The following is a 21,770-nucleotide window of genomic DNA, read 5'->3' on the forward strand; positions in this document are numbered from 1 at the left end:
TCCTGTAGTGATTATGTATAATGTTGAATACCTCTGCACATAATTACAGAAAACACATCACTGCCATTTTATAGACTGATATTAATAATAACTGGATTTTATGTATTTTCAAGCTACCTCTAATTTGCATATTTTCCCCAAAATGCTTTTAGCTCCCTTTCTTCTAAGTTCTTTACTTGATTCCTTTGGCCATTATGCTCTATGCATTCTGCCGTTATTGCTCTCATCTACCTTTTCACTTGTCACTGTTAAATACTTTCATTATTTCCTTCCTGCAGCCTCACATGGAACGATCACAAAAACACCTCCTCGAAATGCATTTTTGCCTTTTTTTTTTAATGAAAGCGGCAGCTTTGCGTGGGTGATTCACTGCTCACATCAGAACAGCAGAGCGTAAACCAAACCTCGGATCTAAACTTTCTCAGGATTCCAAACAGTCTTGATTTCACCACTGTGTGAAATATGATCGTCTTCTTCAGGAGGCTTTTCCAGAGTATTAAGGCAGTCCCATTTGCTGCGGACCTAAAGCAGCGCCTGACCAAAGCACACCTGGGAGGGGAGGTGACACCCCCACACGTGTCCCTGTCACTCCTCCTAGCAGCTGCGGCGCCCGCAGGCAGGCGAGGAGCTCATCCGCTCCTGCCGGGACTCCTGCCACCTGGGCTCCTTCCCCACATCCATGCTGCGCTCCGGCGGGACAAGGCACAGCGAAGGTACTGGCCAGGAGAGCCAATGGTACCCTGGGGAGCATCGGGAAGAGTTTGTGCCCAGCAGGTCAAAAGGTGATCCTGCCCCTCTGCTCAGCCCTGGGGAAGCCTCGTTTGGAGTGCTGTGCCCAGTTCTGGGCTCCTCAGTACAGAAAGGTCAAGGAGCTACTGGAGAGAGTCCAATGGAGGGGCACAAAGATGGCTTGGAGTCTGGGGCATTTCTCTTATGAGAGACTGCGGGAGCTGCAGGGTTTAGTCCGGAGAAGGAAAGACTGAGAGGGCACTGCATTAATGCATATAAAGATCTCAAAGGCAGATGCCAAAAGGATGGTGCCAGACTATTTTCAGCGGTGCCTGGCAACTGGATGAGAAGCAATGGCCATAAACTGAAACACAAGAAGTTCCACCTCAATGCAATGAAAAAACTTTACACTGAGGGTGGCAGAGCACTGGAACAGGCTGTCCAGGGAGGTGGAGGAGTCTCCCTCCCTGCAGCCATTCCAAACCCTCCTGAACGTGCTCCTGTGCCACCTGCTCTAGGTGACCCTGCCTGCTCAAGGGGGTTGGACTGGACGATCTCCAGAGGTCCTTCCCAACCCTAATGATTCTGTGAATCTGTGATCTCCCCTGGCGGCAGGGAGAGGGGAGCCGGGAGTCAGGAGCCGGGAGCGGCTGTGGGGAGCCGAGCCGAGCCGAGCCGAGCCGAGCCGAGCCGAGCCGAGCCGAGCCGAGCCGAGCCGAGCCGAGCCGAGCCGAGCCGAGCCGAGCCGAGCCGAGCCCCGCCCCGCCCCGCCCCGCCCCTCAGCGCGGTGGGCGGTCTTGCACCGAGGCCCCGCCCACACCGCGAGCGAGCCTCAGGCCGGGTAGCGGCACGCCGAGCGAGCGAGCGAGCGGCGCTGCCCTCGATGCGCTCGCTGCTCCCGCCGAGCCCTGGCGCCTCCCGGCCGCACTTCCGGCGGCGGCGATCCCGGCGGGCGGGCGGGACGCGCTGGCGGGGGGCGGCTGGCCGGAGCCGCCGTGCCCCTCCTCGCCCGCCGGACAGGTACGGGGCGGGGTCGCTCCTCCCTCCCTCCCTGCCTCAGGGACGGGGGAGCGAGCGGGAAGGAGGCGGAGTCGCTTCCTGGGAAGCGTCTCCCGGCACCAGGGGGCCATGGGCGCGACGGTGAGGGGCGGCGGGGGCAGGATGTGGAGCGGGAGGAGGCTGACACTGAGTGTCGGGAGGCTGACACTGGGTGTCGGGAGGCTGACACTGGGTGTCGGGAGGCTGACACTGAGTGTCGGGAGGCTGACACTGAGTGCTAACACTGAGTGTCAGCAGGCCCGAGGGGGCGGTGGGCAGCGAGGCGTTCCCTTTGCCGGGGGAAGGGCGGGAGTGGCGGCCTGTGGCGGCCGGAGAGTGTGCCAGCCCTGCCCGGGACAGCTGGCAGTGCTCGGGGAGACACGCCTGGAGAGGGAGAGGGGGGAGGAAGGAAGCCTCGGGGATCATACTAGACCCTATCCCCTTCCCTCTTGTGGCTTGCCGCCGGGGCAGCACACAAGTGCCATCAAGCAGAGTATCTGCTCGGGTTTCCCACGGATGGACTTTGGCGCCCCAGTCACCTGGCGCATCCCTGCTGTGGTGCCAGCTGCTGTCCTGCCAATGTCTGCCTGGCATTGTCTTCAGAGGAAATGGATCACGGCCAAGGCCAACGTGGAGCTTGCCATGTGTGTCTCGGGCGAGCAGTTTTTCTGAGCATACTAAAATGCTGGTTTCTGACGAAGTTATGATTTTAACAGATGTTTTTCAACGTTAAAACCCTTGGCCAGCCGAGGCTCAAACTCCTTCATGATGTTTTTTCCATGCTTGGTACAAGTCGTTAATTTTTTGGAGGCCAAAGAAATTTTGCTTTTCTGCTCGTTCATTTGTTTCCCCTTCATGTAATAATCACTGCTTTGTGTGCTAGGTTAAAGTACTGATCTGCAAGGGACTTCTTTTAAAGGGGAAGAAACAGGAGGTCTGTGATCTAAAGAACGTGTTGTTTACACATAAGAGAAAAAAGAAAATACGAAAATTAGTATTTTACACATATCAGGACAGCTCTTAACTCTTCATAAAACAGATTTTTGCTGTATGTTTGTTCAAGAGGTGAATTAGTTGCTTGAGGGATTTTGATGAGAGGAGGAGGAATAACAGTTTTCATACTTAGAAAAATAGCAGTTTGAGAAGTCACAGTGAATTTCAGAAGAGTTGTGTCACTGTTGCTAATGAAATTGCTGGTGGAGAGTGTTTCAAACGCATACATTTACAGTTTCTTCAGCTATTATATAATGTTCTTTGAAAGATGTAGAGAAAAACAATAGCCATGTATCAGTTTCATGGATGATCATGGGTGTGACTGGAGCGATCAGTGTTGTTTCTTACTTTCATGACAGACTCGGTAATCTGAAAAAAATTAGGTGGAGAGGTTATAAAATCTCATGATGTTCCTGAGGAAATGTTTTGAATAGAAATAGTTGAAAATTGAAGATTGTGTTAATTGGGTGGTTTAATGCTGGTAGGCAGCTCAGCACTACACAGCCACTCCCTCACTTTCCCTGCTATCCCCAAAGGGATGAGGGAAGAGGAAAGGATGAGTAAAAAAAGAAAATTTATGGGTCTAGATAAAAAGTTTTTAAGAAGTGGAGAAAAAATGGAAGAAGAGAAGCAAAACAAAACAGGTGATGTAAAGATCATCACTCTTCCCACAGGTAGATCAATGTCCAGCCAGCTCCTGAGCAAAAGCTGGCTAACCTCCCTTAACCCCCTCCTGTCACTTTTTATTGCTGTCCATGACACTTTATGAAGTATCTCTGGTTAGTTCAGGCCATCTGTCAGGTTTTGTCCCCTCCCAGCCTGCTGCACACACCCCAGTCTGCTCATTGCAGGGGTGGGCAGAGGGAGAAATAGAAAAGGCCTTGATGCTATGGAAGCTCTCTCAGCTATTGATAAAACTCAATTTTTGAACTTTTGAAGCACCCGAAACAGTACATGGCTGCGTCTTCTTCTGAGCATATGTCATGCTCTGTTTCCACATAGGTGAACAATGAGGCTCAGATTGCTCCTGTAGCATTTGTTCCACTGAGAAACTGTGGTGTTTGTTAACAAATGCTGGGTGCCTGTCAAGAGGATGAGTATGCTGGACAGGAAAGATCTAAGCAGGCGTCAACAAAAATACAAGTTCAGCTGAGATGCCACCAATGGATAGGTTCCAAACTACACTGATTTTCCTGCATTGTGATTTGCTTATTGGGCTTGAACTTGGAAGTCCTAACTTTGTATGCAATTCTTTTGGGGGGAATAGTAATTAGTATCCTGGGTTTAGTGGTCAAGTAGGATCACCGAGTGTCTTTTGCAGGCAGAAAACAGTTCAGTTGTCGTTTTTTCATTTTTAGGCTGCTCTAGAATGCAGATAGCCTAGAGGTGGAAAGGGTAAATTTTTTCATGATCACTTCATGCCCACTTGCTCTCATTCTTCTGTCCTTAAAATTAGAATTATTTTTTCTCCTTAGTGGTACTCTCTTCATACTATTGTTGAAAGCAGGTCTATTTTCTTTTCACTGGGGTTTTGCTAAGCTAGACAAGTTATGGTTTCATCTTATTTCAGTTCCTATGATTGGCAGTCTGTTCCTCCATCCTTTTAACCCCTTTTTGCCATTGTTCTTTCAATTTTTCTTTGAGGGTGATCAGAACCCTATGATATTGTATATGAAGGCTCACTCATGCCTCATTGTCTGACATTAGTGCTCTTCTGGTTTTACCAAAATAATCTAAAACTTTTTTTTCTCTTTTTTTTATGGCCACTTTATGGGATTAGCTAAAAATCCATAGCAGTAAACTTTCTACCTCTCTCTTTTGAGCTTCAACTGAAGAGCTATGAATTTAGGCACAAATAATTATTATGGTCTCTAAATTCCTATTATACTCCCCACACTCTTCTTTCAGAACTCTAGTAGGAGTCTTGTTCCAGCCTGAGCATGGATCATATGAAAAGAGGAAACACAAGTACATTGCAAACTTCATACTAGTCCTTCATTTTACAGCTAAACTTGTAATTTCTGGTACTGTATAATAAATTTGTGGTACTGTATAATAAATTGCCAGTGTTCTTGCACACTACACTTATTGCATGATATAGCAATAATATGCTAGGACATTTTCCATTTAAAAACAATGGGGGAAAGCATTTTTTTCTACATGTGTGATAAGGAGAATTATTCTTGAGCTGGGAAAAACAAACCACTAAACAGTTGGGACAAACACAGTTTAATTGTTAAACTTGATGCTGACCTACACTTAAAAGTCTTGGGACAATTGGCTGACCAGTGTGTTTTGTCTTAAAAAAAAAAAAAAATCCAACGAAAACCAAAAACCTTCAAACATCATATTTTTGTCTCCTGAGCTGGAGAACAGAATTATTTTCATCTCAGTCTACTAAGCTGCTAAATTCCTTCTCTAGGCTTCAGTAATCCAGTTTTGTTTTCTGTTACTTGTGGGAATAGCTGCATGTGATAAATATTAAAGGGATTGCCATATCATATACCTCATCAGAGAAACAGTCTGATTTCTAAGACTGGCTTCTCAATCTCCTTGTTTCCATCTCCATATTCTTCATGTGAGGATGAGGGGATAACTTCTTCCACTTCGAAGCTTGTAACTGATCATAGGCTGAAATCTGTAGTTTTAGCAAGGCTTCCCATGTTGTGGACTAGTCTGGTGTGTTTTGCTGTGAAGATGACGCAGAATAGGCAGAACCACAGTGCTTCAATACCAGTTCTTTTATTGGAAGTTAGTCATGGAGATCACTTCTCTCCCAAGCAGTCACTCCTGTGGGTACAGACATGAACAGTTAGAGGTGTTGGGAGGCTCAAGCTGATTTTCTGTTGCTGATGTTTTGGGGTTGGTTCATTGGTTTGTTTGTTTTGTAGAGTGTAGGAGTGAAGCAAAAGTGCTTTCTTAAAGTGTTGATGGCTTCTGGGGTTAACTCTGGTGTTACAGTTAACTGATGTTAAGTTTGGACATCAGAAATGATAAATAAAATTTGTGAATGAAAACAATTCAACAAATCTGTGAAACCTTTATATTTTCCTTATAAATGTCACACTCTGTTACTGTTTTTGGAAGGCTGTATGCTATTTCCTATCTGACTTTGGCATTTCTTTTAGCTTTCAGACAGAAAACACACAGAAAGAGAAAAGCAGACAGAAGACAACAATAGCACCGAATGCAGCGAACCAGGAACCATGGATCTGAAATTCACTTCATCAAGAAAACACATTTCCATCAGTGTACCTTCCAAATCTCAAACTATGTCCCCCCATATCAAATCAGTAGATGATGTTGTAGTTCTTGGCATGAATCTCAGCAAATTTAGCAAACCTACTCAATTTTTCATCTGTGTTTCTGGAGTTTTTATGTTTTATCTAATATATGGATATTTACAGGTAAATGCTATGAACTTGTGTCATAAGCCAATTCCTCCTACACCTTTTCTTTTTAAATAGCCGAATAATATAGTGTGTGTTTTAATATATATGGATGTTTAAACTAGATATTTGTTGCAAAGTCAGCCTTTCAGTATTCAAGTACAGCAAGTAATGTATAATCTAAGTTTCCACTATAGTCCATGTGCCTGCAAAATTTAGCTCCCTTCAACTTTCATAACTTGATCTTTTACTTCTGTGTGCAAAATATACCAAAGTCTTCATTGATGTTAAAACCTTTAGATCCCCCTAAGTTGCATGAGTGCTGTACAGTTAACAGTTGTCTTATTTTTCTCTTTGCTCTCAGGACAGAGCTGAAACATGTGCTGTGGTGGTTTGTTAAACAGAAGCATAGTGTTTATGCTATTTTAGTTAAAAATTCTGCTAATCTTTTTTATCTTGAACAGCTACATTTTTGTTACCCTTTTTCAGTTATTTTTAAGTTCATTGAGTATTCTCAATAAAGCGGTGATTTCAAAATTTGATAATTAAAACCCATGTTTCCAATGCAGTTTTCAAAAGCAGCTGAGAAGTTAGTTAACGTAAAGTTACTTCAAAAGACTTGGACAAGATTATCAGTAATTATCAGTAAAATTATCATTAATTAAAAGCAGAATCTCAAAAAGGAAAGTATTAGGTAGCCCTCTGTTTCCGTAACTGACACACCTACATAATTCTTTATGCAGTGCATGTTTTTCCATAACAAATTGCTCTAGTTTAAAATGTTCCTACAGCATGCAAATTTATGAACTAACAAGTGCTATTTAATGTAGGCACTCAAAATATTAACTGTGCATTCCTAAGAGCTGAAAATCATCAGTAAATATGTTTGTTAGAGAAAGTTGTATTAAATTTATCCTGAGATATTATTTATAAAATCTGAATAAAAACAGTCCACTGAAGTAAATTAACTGAAAATCAGAAAAAAGTAGACAGGAAGCCATCTATAATTTGAGGTAATTACTAATGGATCAAATGTATTCTCCTGATGAATTGATCCATTTATTTCAGTTTATTTACAACAGCAGTAAATTTTCTTCTTTCACTGTGGAGAACCTAAATTGTCTTTTATTTTCAACACTTTGCAAGTTACATATGGCAGATAAATTCTAGTTAATAACCAGCATCTGCAAAGGCTAGATTTGCATGTACATGAAGGAAAAAGGTCTGTTGATTTTTTTGTCCAATTAATATTTTGGTGTATGTACATGACCTTGGTGGGTTTTTGTTTTTATAGGAATTGATATTTTCAGTGGAAGGTTTTAAACCTTTTGGTTGGTACCTCACTTTAGTGCAATTTGGATTTTATTCCATTTTTGGACTAATAGAATTGCAGTTGATTCAGGACAAAAGAAGAAGGTATGTGTTTTTCCAAGCATTTTACCCACTGTCCATGAAATTAGAAGTATTTGATACTTATGGTAAATTTAACTTCTGTTTTTTGAATGTGAGTACCATGAGGCATTGCTAGCAGTTCTGTAGATAACATAAAGTGAATTTGCTGGATGATGTTAGAGAATGTTTTAGAAGCACCCACTTAGATTTTAGACCTGTAAGTAGTTTTGTTGACTGCTGTCACTTTGTCCCACTTACAGAACATATTGTATCCTTGAGGTGGCTGATAGAGACTGACTCATGTTTGTGTTGCTTGGGATTATCATGTCTAGAATAGAGCCAATGCACTTCACAGCACTTGAAGCCATCTGTCAGTGAATATGTTTTCCTCAAATATTGGCACCTCCTCACCAAGAGGTTCCTCTAATATGCTGTGCATCTTGGAGAATGTCAGAGGTCTGCTCTCTGCTTGCCATGTGGCTGAGTGGGTTTGCTTCAAAAGATGTGCTAAAGTTTTGTGGTTTTCATTAAGGACAGCACTCTTAGCACTCTGCCACAAAACAGTTGTGTTTTCACTGCAGTTGACCAAGGAGATTTTGGTGTCTTGAATCCTATGCAAATGGGATATTTTCTGACTTAGTGTAGACATTCTGTGGCTTCCTACCCATCTAGAGCCTCTGCAAAGTGTATATTGGGGCACTCTGGAAATTTGAATAGAGGATGTCATGGTGTACATGAATTTTAAAATTGCCTTATATCCCAGTTGAACATAACTGGTTTTCCTTACCTGCACCCAACCTTGGATGATTTTGCATATACTGATTTTAGATTATAACATTATTTTTTAGCTAAACAATGTAACTTTGAGAAATTATTCCCTTTTTTTTAAACACTGACAGCTTATATTTCAAGTTATCTGAATTTTTGAGTTGCATCAGATAAAATTGCACAGTTACTTTTGGGTGTTCTGTTTCGAGTATTTAGGGGTTTCTTTGTAAGCATTACAAAGTTGGTAATGCTTACAGAGCATGAGCCTTCAAGTAAGTTGTGTTGGAAATGTTGATCTTAAAGATATTTCTCATTTTATTTTCTATAACCTAGGTATTTTCTTGTAGACATGCAGAAATCTATGTTTCTTAAATTTTAAATTTTATTTGCATGCCTCAGAATATGTGTACATCCCATAATGAGTTACGGATAAGACAGGATTGCAGCAAGACAGTTCCTTCTGTTGCTTAGTGCAGTTCTGAGTATGCATGAAAAATAGCTGAACATATGCACAGCAGTAACTGTAAAAAATCACAAAGTGAGCACAGGAATTACTGTTGAATCACCTGTTGTCAGGTGATAATTTCATCAAATTGTGAGCAAAACATCTGAAAATGTTCAACAAGCCCCTCTGTTCATGGGATCTGAATCACTGCTCTCTTAATTTTGTTGATTTTTGTAAAACGATGATTCTTTTTTCCACTTTTTTAATTTTAAAAATGTCACGGTTCTTGTGAAAACTTCACCAAAGAAGTTGTTACAGTGACCTGTGACAGAGCTAAGATCCAGGATGTCTTGGTGTACCAATCTTCCACGTTTCCTTTGACAAATAACCTGAAACCTTTGTCTTGATTCTTGTGCGAATAACTTACCTTCTCAGAAGGAGGTTAAAGAATTACTGCTGGAATACTTTATGACCCATAAAGTTGTTATTGCCTCATATTTGTGCTGTTTATTCACAGTAATTGAAAGAAATGAAATATGAAATCAGGCCTCTATGTGCATTATTAAATTTCTATGGAGTGAAATTCAGTGAGAAGGATGTTGAAGTTGTGTTACAAATGTATTTCTTTACCCAGATTTTCCAAGCTAAATCTCCTCTAGATGAGTCTGTAATACCAATGTTTGTATGTTTGTGTTTTGTAGAATTCCTGGCAAAACCTACATGATAATAGCATTTTTGACAGTGGGAACTATGGGTTTGTCAAATACCTCTTTAGGATATCTCAATTACCCTACTCAAGTTATATTCAAGTGCTGTAAGCTGATTCCAGTTATGATAGGTGGAGTTTTTATTCAAGGTAAGTGTTAGTCTTGCTATTAGATTTTTTTTTTTTATTGTTTCTTTGGGAGGCAGTCATATATGGAATCCTGTACTTTGTTAAATTCCATTGGTAGAATTTTTCCTATAGCAGGAAAAATGAGAATTTCTGAAGCATCTTCTCAGAAAATGTACAAATACAATTAGATCAACAGAAAATATTGGGGAAAGTATTCTACAGGTCACCTGCAAAACTTCATTTTTACACAAGATTTCTTAATTTTTAAGAAATGGAAGTTTTTTTTTAAACTAAATCACTTTGTATATGAAACAATTTCAATATTGAAATTGAAAACTTGAAACAGGAAAAAAAAATCCAACCATGATTTGTGAAGAAAATCCCTACTCTTGTTTGAAAATACTAACTCCTAAATTCTGATTGAATGTTTAATCAGAAATACACCTGATTTTGCATGTCATTGGCTAGTGCTAAAGTCATAGTTCATATTCCAAGAAGAGAAAATGGAATCTGGAGGAAAAAAGGTAAAGGTTCTAGTTATGTGAATAAATATATCTCAGTATTTCTGGATTTAGAAGTCTTTAGTATAACACTTCCTTTGTTCAATACACAAAAATTCAGTTAGTAAAGCTCCACATGGACAAGTATTAAGGAACAAAATGTAGAATGCTGTAATCCTGTTTCTGTAGGTAATTGTGGCCTTCTGGTTGAAAAACAGCTGAATTTTCAGAGGAGATTACAACTTTACATGTGCACATGCCCACACACTAATTACCCTTTATTAGGAGTAATTTTCTATCATTTTAATGCAAAGTGACTGGTATTTCCTTAAAGCTTTGTGAAACTTTTTATTGTGTTGTAGTAGTATAGTAGTATTGTAGTCTCAGAAGGTATTTTTTTTAATACTATTGTTAAAAAAACTCGGTTCAAAAAAGTTCCCTTGGAAGCTCATGTTCAAAATTCAGCTTCTGAGCAAGGAATATGTTATTTCAAACAAGGTATACTACTGCCTGCTTTTTTGTTGCCTTACTTTCTCTTTCCATTCCCCTCCACAACATGTCTCTCCCAAACTATAAGACAGTGTAGGGCTCTAAAAGCATCAGAGTTGTCCATTACTGTTTGGAATTGACTTCTTTCTGATCAGTGAAGAAATATTTTGTGTGAGGGAAAAGTATTAAAACATCTAAGATATCCTGAAGTTGGTAAGAGAATGCTTTGTCAGGGAAGATGTGCTTTGTGTCAGTAGGAGTCAAAATAAAGCTGACCACAAGAATCAGAAATTTCCTATTAGGGTCCTCCCCCATGGTATGAACTTCTGTTGTAGAAGAAACTAAGTCTGGTTGTGAAAGACCAGAACATTAAGTCTTTTATTTAAGTAAAAGAATGACATTGGAACAATGTTTCCTTTGCCTTCTAGTCTGTTAAACACAATAAGTATTAAATTCTGAGCGTGCTAACAGTCCATTCTTGCTCTTTTTATTTTGTAGGAAAACGTTACAACATAGTAGACGTGTCTGCTGCCCTCTGTATGAGTCTGGGATTGATATGGTTTACTTTGGCTGACAGCACAGTTGCACCAAACTTCAACTTGACAGGTAAAAATATATTTTAGAGTTTAAGGAAATGCTTGTTTTTTCCTATGGTAAGCATTCCATAGAAGTTTTGAATTCTTGGTGGAGTGCCTTCAGGTATACTGAAAATGCAAGTTTCATTGTAGCTTTGCGCTGGCAGAACTATGTGGCAGAAGAGACTTTTATTCAAAGTGTAAGTTCTTAGGTTCCTAAAATTTCTGGAAACTACCATTTTGGTTGAAATATCTCCTGTATTCTCAAGGAAGACTTGCCCCACTGTATAAAAAAATAAATACGATAAAATTCAGTTGGACCATTTTAAAACTTAAAAAGATTAGTTGTCTTTTCTAGTTAAATTTTGAAGTCTTTTTTTCATTTCAGAACCATTTACTTTATACTAACTTATCATCTCAGTCAGATTTGCTGTAGTTTTTATCTGTACTTCTCACATTTTAGCCTTTTAATACTGTCTGAGAGCAGAAGCAAAGCAAGGATTTTAACCTGCTTGGATTTAAAAACTTAGTTGAATTTCTTTCTCAAATGACAAATAATAATTGTATTCCTGACTTCATTCCAATGTAGAGCTGCTCCCATGCAGATTTCTTTCAGAACTAATTCGGGACCAGTTTTTCCAATTGTTTTTACTCATGCTTTACTTGCAATATAACATTGCTGGTCTCATGAATGGCTTTGCTGCTGCTGCTGCTGCTGCTGCTTCTGCTCAGCGCTGCCACAATGAATGGAACAATTCTCCTCACACTCCAAACTGGAGTGGACAGAAGATTAACATTTGTCTTGTCCCTACAATTCTCCTCTCCATGTGCACTGGCATTCAGTGCCATTTTCCAGGTAAACTTTTCATCTCAGTCCTGGACTGAGCCATGCATTTGTTCACTGGTGTGCCTGGGCCATTAAGCACAGCTGGAAGAAGCATGATGGAGAATGTCCATGGAGACAGGCATCCATCACTTACAGAAGTGATCTGCAGCAAGGCTACTGCTGAGCTGGAGCCTTACTTTATCTTTGGACCAGAGCTGAATCTATGTGGATGAGACATCTGTATTTTTAGCATAACCAATATTATTAATGTTACCTGTCTTTTCCATTGAGCTACACCTTTTCCAATGCCTGATAACTTTGAATGATGAAGAGACCTGGAAAGTCTAGCCATGGAAAGGAAATGGTTCCCAAACTGAAAACACTGGTTTAGAAGTTCCTATACATTCAGAAGCTTGCCAAGAAAGTACCACTTTAAACTTCATGTGCCTTAAAAGTTAAATATTCCACCTCTGATTGTAAGAACATAGATTAAGAAAATAAAACACTGCTTGTTTCTAGTCTTCCAGATTTTTCCCTGACACGATCTTTTAAGGAACGAAGACAAGAGCAGATTTTGATTTTCATTTTGATGATTAATATATTCTGTAATGTTGTATACTTAGGAGAAGTGGTATTTCAACCTGTGTTCATAGTTAAATACAACAGTTATGAAAGTTTGGAGGTTGGGAAATGAGTTGAGACTGACGTGGATAAAGAGTTATTAATTTTTTGTTATTGGAAAACTAATTACATTATTGACTGTGTAGTGACTTTGTTGTAAGCATATATGGTAATCTAAAACCATGGGGTTTGTACCTGAACAGTCGGGTTTTTTTCAATTAATGTTTCAGTAATGAAAGATTTCTACTGTCAACACTTGCATTTGTCTTACCATTACATCTAACATTTCTGTTTGCCTTTGTCAGGAAAAAAATAATATGGGATTAACTACTCAAAAAGAGTATGTTCTCTGGTTATTTATCTTCATTATCTAACCACAATTGATACTCTTTCACTCTTGCTGCTACGAAAACTACAGCTGGCTTCTTTATAGGAATGTCCAGATGTTTCCATCAAGCTTAGAGACACACAGTGCTCAGGGGTTAATTGGTGGAGGGAGAGTGGAGGTAGGCACTGCTTTGTGCTGGTGTAATGAAATATTTTTGCTGGCATTTAGAATACATTATAGGGGAGTGGGAGGGTTATTATGTTTCTGTTCCTGGGATTTTTCACCACTACTCTGCTGATGAATATTCTGAAGAGCTTTTTGTTTGTTTGTTTGTTTGTTTGTTTTAATAGGTGTGGTCCTAATATCCCTTGCCCTCTGCGCAGATGCAGTTATAGGAAATGTACAGGAAAAAGCTATGAAGTTGCACAATGGTTCTAATTCAGAAATGGTAAATACCAGATTTGCAATTTTAAAGGAACATGTTCTATTATAGGCAAGGCCTATATTGACAAAACGTGGAACTTAATGTGCTTTTCTCTTGCCTGTGAAAGGAAAAGCTCTTGGTGTACTGTTCTTGGATTTTCTGTTTGGGGACTTCTGCTGGTTTTTTTGTTTCATTATTTAACCTTCCAAGCATTCTGCTTTCTGCGTACAACTTCAAATGGATATTGCAGCTATAGAAACACTGATTTCTAGCAACAATTCCTTTGTCTACCCTGCAGGCCTGAAATCAATGTAATGGTTTTTGTATGATCATGCACTTAACCTCTGAAAAATGCACACTCCTCTTCTGATGTAGTTGAGCATGTGTTACATGGAACGTGTTGCTTTTCTTACTTCTGATACTTTATATTCTAGAGTGTGCTAGCACGTGGGAGGCAGGGTTTTTTTAAAATTGTTTGAAACGTGTAAAGCCCTGACTTTCACAGGGGGTCAATATTTTTGTTCCTGATTCAGTGAAATACATAATTCTGAAAAAGTCTTGTTCAGTATTTTTTGTATACTTAACTTGGAATGTGGATTATCTTTTCACATGGTCTGAGGTTATTTTTCTTTTTAGACAAAACTTGTTTGAATTTGGCATATTTTTTTCTGAAGTCAAGTAAATATTTTATTATAAAAGGCATGATATGAATATGCCACAGGTAAAAAGTTACTGAAATTTATTTTCTATGTTTGGCATGTATTTGATGTTTAACTAGAAGATCCAGTTTCTCATGAGAATAGCTTCGTAAAAGTTAGAAGGAGGCCAGAAGTGATTTAGGATGGCTCAAGAAGTTTGAGCTGCAAGTTTCTGGGAAGTGGGAGAATATATACCAAAAGTGTCCCTGTATTCTTGTTTTTATTCTTGTACTTTTTCTTGGTGTTCACTGTTGACTGCTGCTGGAGTTGGAGATTTCAGCTACACGGACATCACCTGACCCGGTGCAGCCTTCTATAGCTGTCATTTCCAAAATCCAAACCAAAGTACAATCTGTGGCTGTTTTCTTGCCCACTTTGCATCTGACAGTTGTTGCTGCCTTACCTACAAAACTCCTGTTGCCTCCAGTACTTTGCTTTTTATTCTGCATTTAGTCTGACAAATGTTGGCCCTCATACTGTAAACTCGTACAGCTTGTAGAGGATGAGTGTAATGGTTTAGGATATAAAGGTTTTCTTTGTTTGTTGTTTAGACATTGCACTTCAGGATTTTGTTCACAAAAAGTACAAACAGAATTTTGGAAATAATTTTCTGTACTTGAGACTGTGGGTAAAAATTGAATCTGAATTAGAAATTGTGTTTAATGGACAGTGATCTGGAAATAAAATTGAATAATAAAGGAACCTGTCATCCACAGGATCTCTCTTTCTTTGTCAAATTTGGAAACTGCCCTGGGTTTAAGCAATTGTGGAAAGGGAAAAGATGTCTTGTGGCTGAAATAGTAATTGCTTTTCTGGAAGGTTATACCTGGTTTTGCCTTACGTGTCATTCTGTGGAAGTGACTTGTATTTTACTGCCTATCAAGGAAATACCAATGTAGTGCTTATTCCTGGTTATGAAAAGTGAAGTCTGTGGGTATTTTGGCAAGCTGGATGCAGAGGCAAGGGAAGAGCTAGGGCCTGACTTCTGTGTGTATAAACAGTGTCAAGTAGAAGCTCTGAGGATCAAGTAATTGGTTTTTAAGTGTTTGAAAGCAGGTCTGCTCTTTAAATGTGTATGCATCCCTTATTATAGAGCAGTGATAAGTGTTCCGTTGTCTCATGGAATTCCTATCAATTGTTAACAGATTTTTCCCAGTAACTGAGATGTTATAACAGGACACTGACTTTTGAAAGCATAATAGATCAGTATGTTCTAGCCAGTATTGCATAGAATAGTTCTGTTGACTCATTCCCTGTTTCACAAGAAAAGGCTACTAAATGTTGTCCAAACAGCTGAATACCTCCTGCTGCATGGGAGGATGGATGGATGGATGGATGGATGGACAGTTGCAGCTTCTTCTGTTGACTCAACATAGGAAAGGATAGGTGAAGATTGTTTTGTTGCTCAGTGCATCTATGAATTGAATAAGGACTCAAACAAAAATTATAAGACAAAATAAAGAGCTTGCCTGTTTCCTGAGTGTTCTGAGCACTGAACCAGGCCAGAGCTGGTCATATTTGAAAATCCTGTGTGCTATAATCACATGTGCCATGTGTGTGAACTGAAGGGACACAGGTGAAACTTACGTGACACTTCTGGCAGTCCATGGTGATTCTGTGCTACCCTTTGCACATTTAATGTAAAATGGATCTTTACTGTGCTGGATAAGTAGCAGAAAGTGAAATATGTTTAACATGTTCTTCAGACTGTTAAATTACATAGTTGTGTGAAGTTTTATTTAGGCTGTGAAATCCTGAACTTGAAGGATTTACCACAGTTGACACTGACCTCGGGATATTATTAACTGACTAGCTTTCAAAACTTCTTTTATGTTATTGTGGGTAGGAAGAATGTGTCTAGCACTTACTGTTGACTTTTCACTGTACAACTATTATATAAATCCTAGTAAAAATATCATCAAACGCTGCAAATTCTGCTCTGAGAAGCAGAGCATATTAATAGGGCCATGCATCTGAAAGCATTTAATTTTGCCCTTTTCTATAGTATCACCTAGTAATTATTTTCTCTTATACTCTTCTAGGTTTTGTATTCCTATTCAATAGGTTTTGTGTATATTTTATTTGGATTAACTTGCACCAGTGGATTAAGCCCTGCAGTAGCATTTTGCTCAAAGGTAGGTGTAAAGATTTCCCTTTTTCTATGAAGAACCTCATTGGAAAACCTTGTTCTGTATGATTTAGAAAATCTCACCACTTCTCTCTCTCAAATTCTATTTTCATGTAAACAGGTTAACTTGTATACTTCATACAGTAAGAAAGTTTTTCCAGTCTTTGATGTCCAAGATAGGGTAATGTTTTAAAAAGCAGCAAAATCACAGGACCAGACTTATAAGCTTATAATTTCATTATTATTTTTCCATTATTTAACTAAAATTAAATAAGGATTTTTGCATGAATGCATTGTTGAACAGCTTATTATTGCTCAAGCAGTTGATTAAAGTGTGTAGTTTTATGTCATTTTGCAATACCTCAGGGTTTGTTTTACATTTTCCTAACCGGCTTTTTTTATTGTTGCAGCATCCAGTTCAGACTTATGGTTATGCATTCCTTTTCTCCCTGACTGGGTATTTTGGCATATCCTTTGTTCTAGCTTTGATTAAAATCTTTGGTGCCCTTCTCGCTGTAACAGGTATGAACAAATGATATTTTTACTGCCTTTGTATAAAAACAAAGTAATCCTATTCTATTATTTAGGACACAGCTTTTGAGAATTGTTCTTACTCTGGCTTTTATTTGGTTCTTTGTGCTGACTGATTGCTGTAGCATGGATCCTCACTGGTAGAATGTGTTTGACAGCTTCCTAATTTTTTTTGTGCCACAGTTTCAACCGTGAAGAGCCTGTTAAGTAAACTTGTGCATAAATAAACTGTTCTGTGTTTTAATGCAGAAACAAACACTGTTATAAATGGAGGAGTTGAAATAGAATCACAGAATCATTTAGATTGGAAGGAACTGTAATGACCATCTAATTCCAACTCCCTTGCCACAGGCAGGAGCACCTTCCACTAGACCAGTTTGCTCAAGAGCCCCATCCAATCTGGCCTTGAACACTTCCAGGGATACGGCAGACACAGCTTCTCAAGGCAATCTGTGTCTCGCCACTCTTAGTTGCTTCCTAAAATCTAACCTAAAGCAGCCCACTGTCAGTTTAAAGCCATTCCCCTTGTCCTCTAACTACATGCTCTTGTAAAAAGTCCAGCTCTCATGCAGGCCCCCTTTAGGTACTGTAAGGTGCAATAGGGTCTTCCCACAGCCATCTCTCCTCGAGGCTGAACAATCCCAAGTCTCTCAGGCTGTCTTTGTAGGAAAATAGAAAAAGGAAAAGACATGTGTCATTTAAAATGTGAAAGGAAAAGTAAGGACGTTCTAGGAAGGCATAGTAGGCAGTGACATTGTTTCTAAGCACGTGAAACTACAAACATTAGTCACAAGGGGAAGGTGTAGGAAGATGTCATGTAGCTACTTTGCTTTCTTCTTCCCCTAAAAGACACCCTGGCTTTTGTCAGGTGATGCTCTACTTCATTCACAGTAGTGGAGATGAAAATGCATTGTTGTTTTCTGACCTGAGGGTTACATGCTCTGATTTTCTATCAGTTATTTCCTCTGCAGCATATATGTTTTGTATTTGCTTTTAACCAAGTTCAGTAGCTCTCCTGGCTGGAAACTGGCCCAGAGGTGGTCAATTTAAATTACCTCTTATTAAAATACCTCTTAAAAAAAAAGTCTCACTGTACTAAAAAAAAAGTTTAAAAATGCTGTGGAATAGTAAACCTTTCCCACGTTTTCTTATGCCTGACCTTGACAATTCTAACACTTGAGCCCTTTCTGTCTTGCCTGTGGCAATATGAACATGTTTATTGTGCCTTGGAAGAACACCACATTCATTACTGTCCCTCCCACCTCCCCCATCCATCCTCCCCCTTCTTGAGGGGAGTGGGGTGAAAGAGTTTAATGAAAATTGTATTTCTATTAGCAGAATGAGAAATTATCAGACTTAATTGGGAAAAAGAAGAAAAGGCACTTAATTTAGAAGGAAATGGTTACATAAATATTTTAATTAATAACTGATTTGAAAGAACAGAAATAATTGTAATTAGAAAAACTGAAGTAATTTAAGCATTTTTTAAATTATTCATCTGTAAACTGTTTTCTAATTAAAACTCAATTTTCTTTTTCATTCTCCTTTAATTTTTCATGTAATAGAAAATAATTTTATTTGATGTGCATAAATTTCTTAAAATGTAAAAAGAAAATTATTAGTAAAAAGTTGAAGTTGGAGGACATAAAGCAGTAGTGAAGGCTGTTTCTTCTGCTACAAAACACTCTTAAGCGAATATTTGTTTGTGGGATAGAGTTGTTAAGAATGAAACGTGCTTTTCTAGCCATAGCAGCATGAAAATACATCAATAGTCATTGGTTCCTTTTGCCAGTGTGTTGCAGTAAGACAAGTTTGGATATAGTTACACAAGTAAGATTTTCCAGTATGGTATAGAAAAAATTACTTCATGGTAAGCAAAATACTTTTTGTTAATGAAAAAATATATTCTTTAGGTTCAGACCTACTGCACCCCATGCTGGGGTCTTTATCAAGTAAGAGCCCTGCACCATCATATAGAATAACACCTTCTCAGGCCCTTAGCCTCCATAGCTAAACTTGTGTGCCTGGCTGCATTCATGCTTTGTTTTTAAACCTTTTCTACAACTTTCACTGATTTATTGATTTTGTTTCAGTGATAAACTGCTTAGAGTTCCTGGTACACAATTTGCTAGTAATGCTTTATCCTTGTTTGTTGCATTGGAATTGTTCAAATAATTGTTGGAGCTGTAGTATATTTCACAGGAACCAAAGAGTATTTCCATTTGGAAACAGGGTTGTGTTCTCCACTATTCTTACTACTTTGATTCTTTCTAATGAGCACATCTCATGTACAAGAATGTCTCTTAGTGGTTTTCAGGAAAACTTCCTAATGCAATCATCGAAGTCAGACACTGTTGGTGTCTTAGGCTTCTAACCATAATTGTAATTCCCCTCACTGTTTGGTAAATTTTTAGTAATTTCAAAAGAATGATGAGAGGATAATCCTATTCCACTTAAAAATAGAGCCCAAAACACCACTGAATTGTTGTAACATGAGGTGGAAATGGCAAGAGGTCTGACCCTTAGCTTTTTATCTACATCCAAGCTTTAACAGGTGAGTTTATGCCATCAGTTTCTTGCAAGGGTTGTTCGTTGCTCTCAGAGACTGTGGATTGATTAGCATGAAGTTATTAAATAGAAAATCTTGTTCTGGAAATTTCCTTGCTGCAGATAGTGTGACTGGAGACAATACTACTGGCACAGAGTTCTTGTTCTCAAAGAGCACATGGTGCATCTGCAGTCTGTGTTTGCACCAAGGGTGTGATCATCATTTTAGTGAGACACTTGATTATTTAATGAGGTTACCTGCTAAGCCTTTGTTATGTTCTTTTGTTGTAGCTGAATTCTTAAAGGGGTTAATATTTGTTTTCCTCTGCAGTAACAACAGGAAGAAAAGCAATGACCATTGTGCTTTCTTTTTTGTTCTTTGCAAAGCCATTCACATTACAGTAAGTACTTATAGTTTTAAATGTTTTATAAAATATTTTATAAAAAATCATGTTCTTCATGATGGAAATATAATTACACTAATTAATCATGTTCAGGGTTTAATGCTTGTCATTTCATATCTTCTACAAATGTTGGCATTTTACTGTAAATATTGACTGGCTTGTTGATACTAGTCATGCTAGAGAAAAGAGTTTATATTTTTACAAAAGGTCTGGAAGACAATAGAGAAAATTTAAGAAAAACCTTACATAGTATGTAGTGCTTAGGATGCATAATAAATTGTTTGGATACTTTCTCTGTGGTAGAAGGTTTGGGTAAAGGAAGGGATTTTCTCCATTATGGTATTGTTCCTGCTTTTTTAAGCTCAGATTTTAATTCTTAGCTAGCCCTCTTAAATTCCTGAAAGCTTCTATTATTTTGATATATTAAATTGCCAGATTTTTGAGCCTGGGTTTATTCCCTTTTTTTAATTTTAAGGAAGAGCTTACATTGAAAAATGCAGCAAAGTTGCTGCTTTGATCTTAATGGCTTCAGGTTTGAAACAACGTAATATTCCATTTTATTTCTATATACAAATTGATTTAAGAACAAAGCTTGCACCCAAATCCCAAATGGAATTTACTCCAACTAAAAATCTTGAGGATTAAAAGAATGGAAAACTGAAACAAAAATGTGCCTACCTTGGGAAGTATGGATATAAGGCACTGAGTGAGAAAACATTTTGGACCGGTAACAGAGTATAGCTCTCATAAACCATAGGAAGGAAAAACATACTAAAACCCCTCAGGTTTATTTTATTCATGAAAGAACAGATACCATTTAGTTATTATTTATCTATGAATGCACCTTAGTAAGTTCTCCAGCCAGGACAGGAAAAAAGAAGAGTGGAAGGGTAGTAATAAAAAAGATTCAAGGAAATTCTATCTCCGAGCCCACTGACTTGTGCGGGTTTTTTCTTCAACTCTTCTTAATGTAAGGTTTAGTTAATCTACAGATATCGGTATGTAATTGCTACAGATGAAGTACTGTTGGTAACTTTTTTTCCCCCTCCTCTGCCTCCCGTTTAGGTACGTGTGGTCAGGCTTGCTGGTTGTCCTTGGTATATTTCTTAATGTTTACAGCAAGAATATGGACAAAATCAAACTGCCTTCACTGCTTGGTCTTTGGAAAAAAAGTGTGGAAGAAAGAAAATCAAGGACGTTGTCACAAACTGTATAGGCAGTGGTTTATGCCTTGTCTAGACTTTGACTTTACTATTTTATTGGAACAGTCTTCAACTGATCCACTTTCCAAAGGGAACATTATTAAAACCAAAGGAGCTGAAGGCATATTGTCTGTCTGAAGGCATATTGCAGATTGCTGTAAATGCACACTTTTGTGAGCCCTTTCTTCAGAGCACTTGAAATTCATCACAAACGGTGTTGTAGGCCATTGTCAGACGGTTTTATCGGCAATGAAGGACAGCAGCTCCTGGCAAACTGCTAAGAAGCTGCACTCAAAGTGGGACACAGTAGAAGACCAGTTTGGGCATTTTAATAACATTGGCCATGTGGCTGATTTGAGATTAGTGGTTCTTTGTTAATTGTCTAGGTGGGGTAATTTAAATGTAATACTGTATTAACATTTAATGGAACCTAATCACCAACTGGTTGACCAAATTGTGATTTTAAAGGTGGAAGGTTTAGAATACAGTATGTTGTCACTGTTTTACATTTTAAATAAAAATGTTGGGTTTTTTTTAAGTTATTCTTTAGATCATCACAGAACTTGATATTTATTGTAATAATTGAAATTTTAATGGAAATCCTAGTGTTACTCTTTTTGACTATTGCTTGTAAGTAACAAAACTGAGATTGAGTGTGTTGGGCCAACACTCATGCTTTTGCAAGAGAGGAATGGGCTTTTAGGCCTGAACAGGGTGAGACCTGAAACAGTGGTGTATGAAACTGTTATTTGCTTATTCTGTGGTGACATACAGAATTTTTAGGGGCCTATGGCCCTCTTGATCATAGTGGTATAAAGAGACATGGAAGTTCTCCTTAAATTCATATCATCAAATCAAAATTCTTCAATTTCAGTATTGGAGTAAATAATAATAGCATCAGCTAATGT

At 38.7% G+C, this 21,770-nt stretch overlaps 1 protein-coding gene across 2 annotated transcripts; it reads left to right on the forward strand.

Moving 5' to 3' along the window:
- Positions 1-1,637: 1,637 nt before the first annotated feature.
- Positions 1,638-21,400, forward strand: SLC35B3 (solute carrier family 35 member B3). 2 transcript variants are annotated; one of them, XM_085051939.1, is made up of 10 exons: positions 1,638-1,749; positions 5,889-6,167; positions 7,444-7,565; positions 9,456-9,610; positions 11,077-11,184; positions 13,279-13,376; positions 16,093-16,185; positions 16,589-16,700; positions 19,588-19,657; positions 20,726-21,400. In XM_085051939.1, exons 2-10 carry the CDS (start codon positions 5,967-5,969, stop codon positions 20,874-20,876), a joined length of 1,110 nt encoding a protein of 369 aa, XP_084908065.1. In that variant the 5' UTR covers positions 1,638-1,749; positions 5,889-5,966; the 3' UTR covers positions 20,877-21,400. The 2 variants fall into 2 exon arrangements, with proteins under 2 accessions (XP_084908065.1, XP_084908063.1); XM_085051937.1 differs by lacking the exon at positions 1,638-1,749 and adding an exon at positions 1,770-1,869.
- Positions 21,401-21,770: the final 370 nt, after the last annotated feature.

This window comes from Lichenostomus cassidix, chromosome 2, assembly GCF_008360975.1.
Source record: "Lichenostomus cassidix isolate B80296 chromosome 2, HeHo_3.0, whole genome shotgun sequence".
NCBI lineage: Eukaryota > Metazoa > Chordata > Aves > Passeriformes > Meliphagidae > Lichenostomus > Lichenostomus cassidix.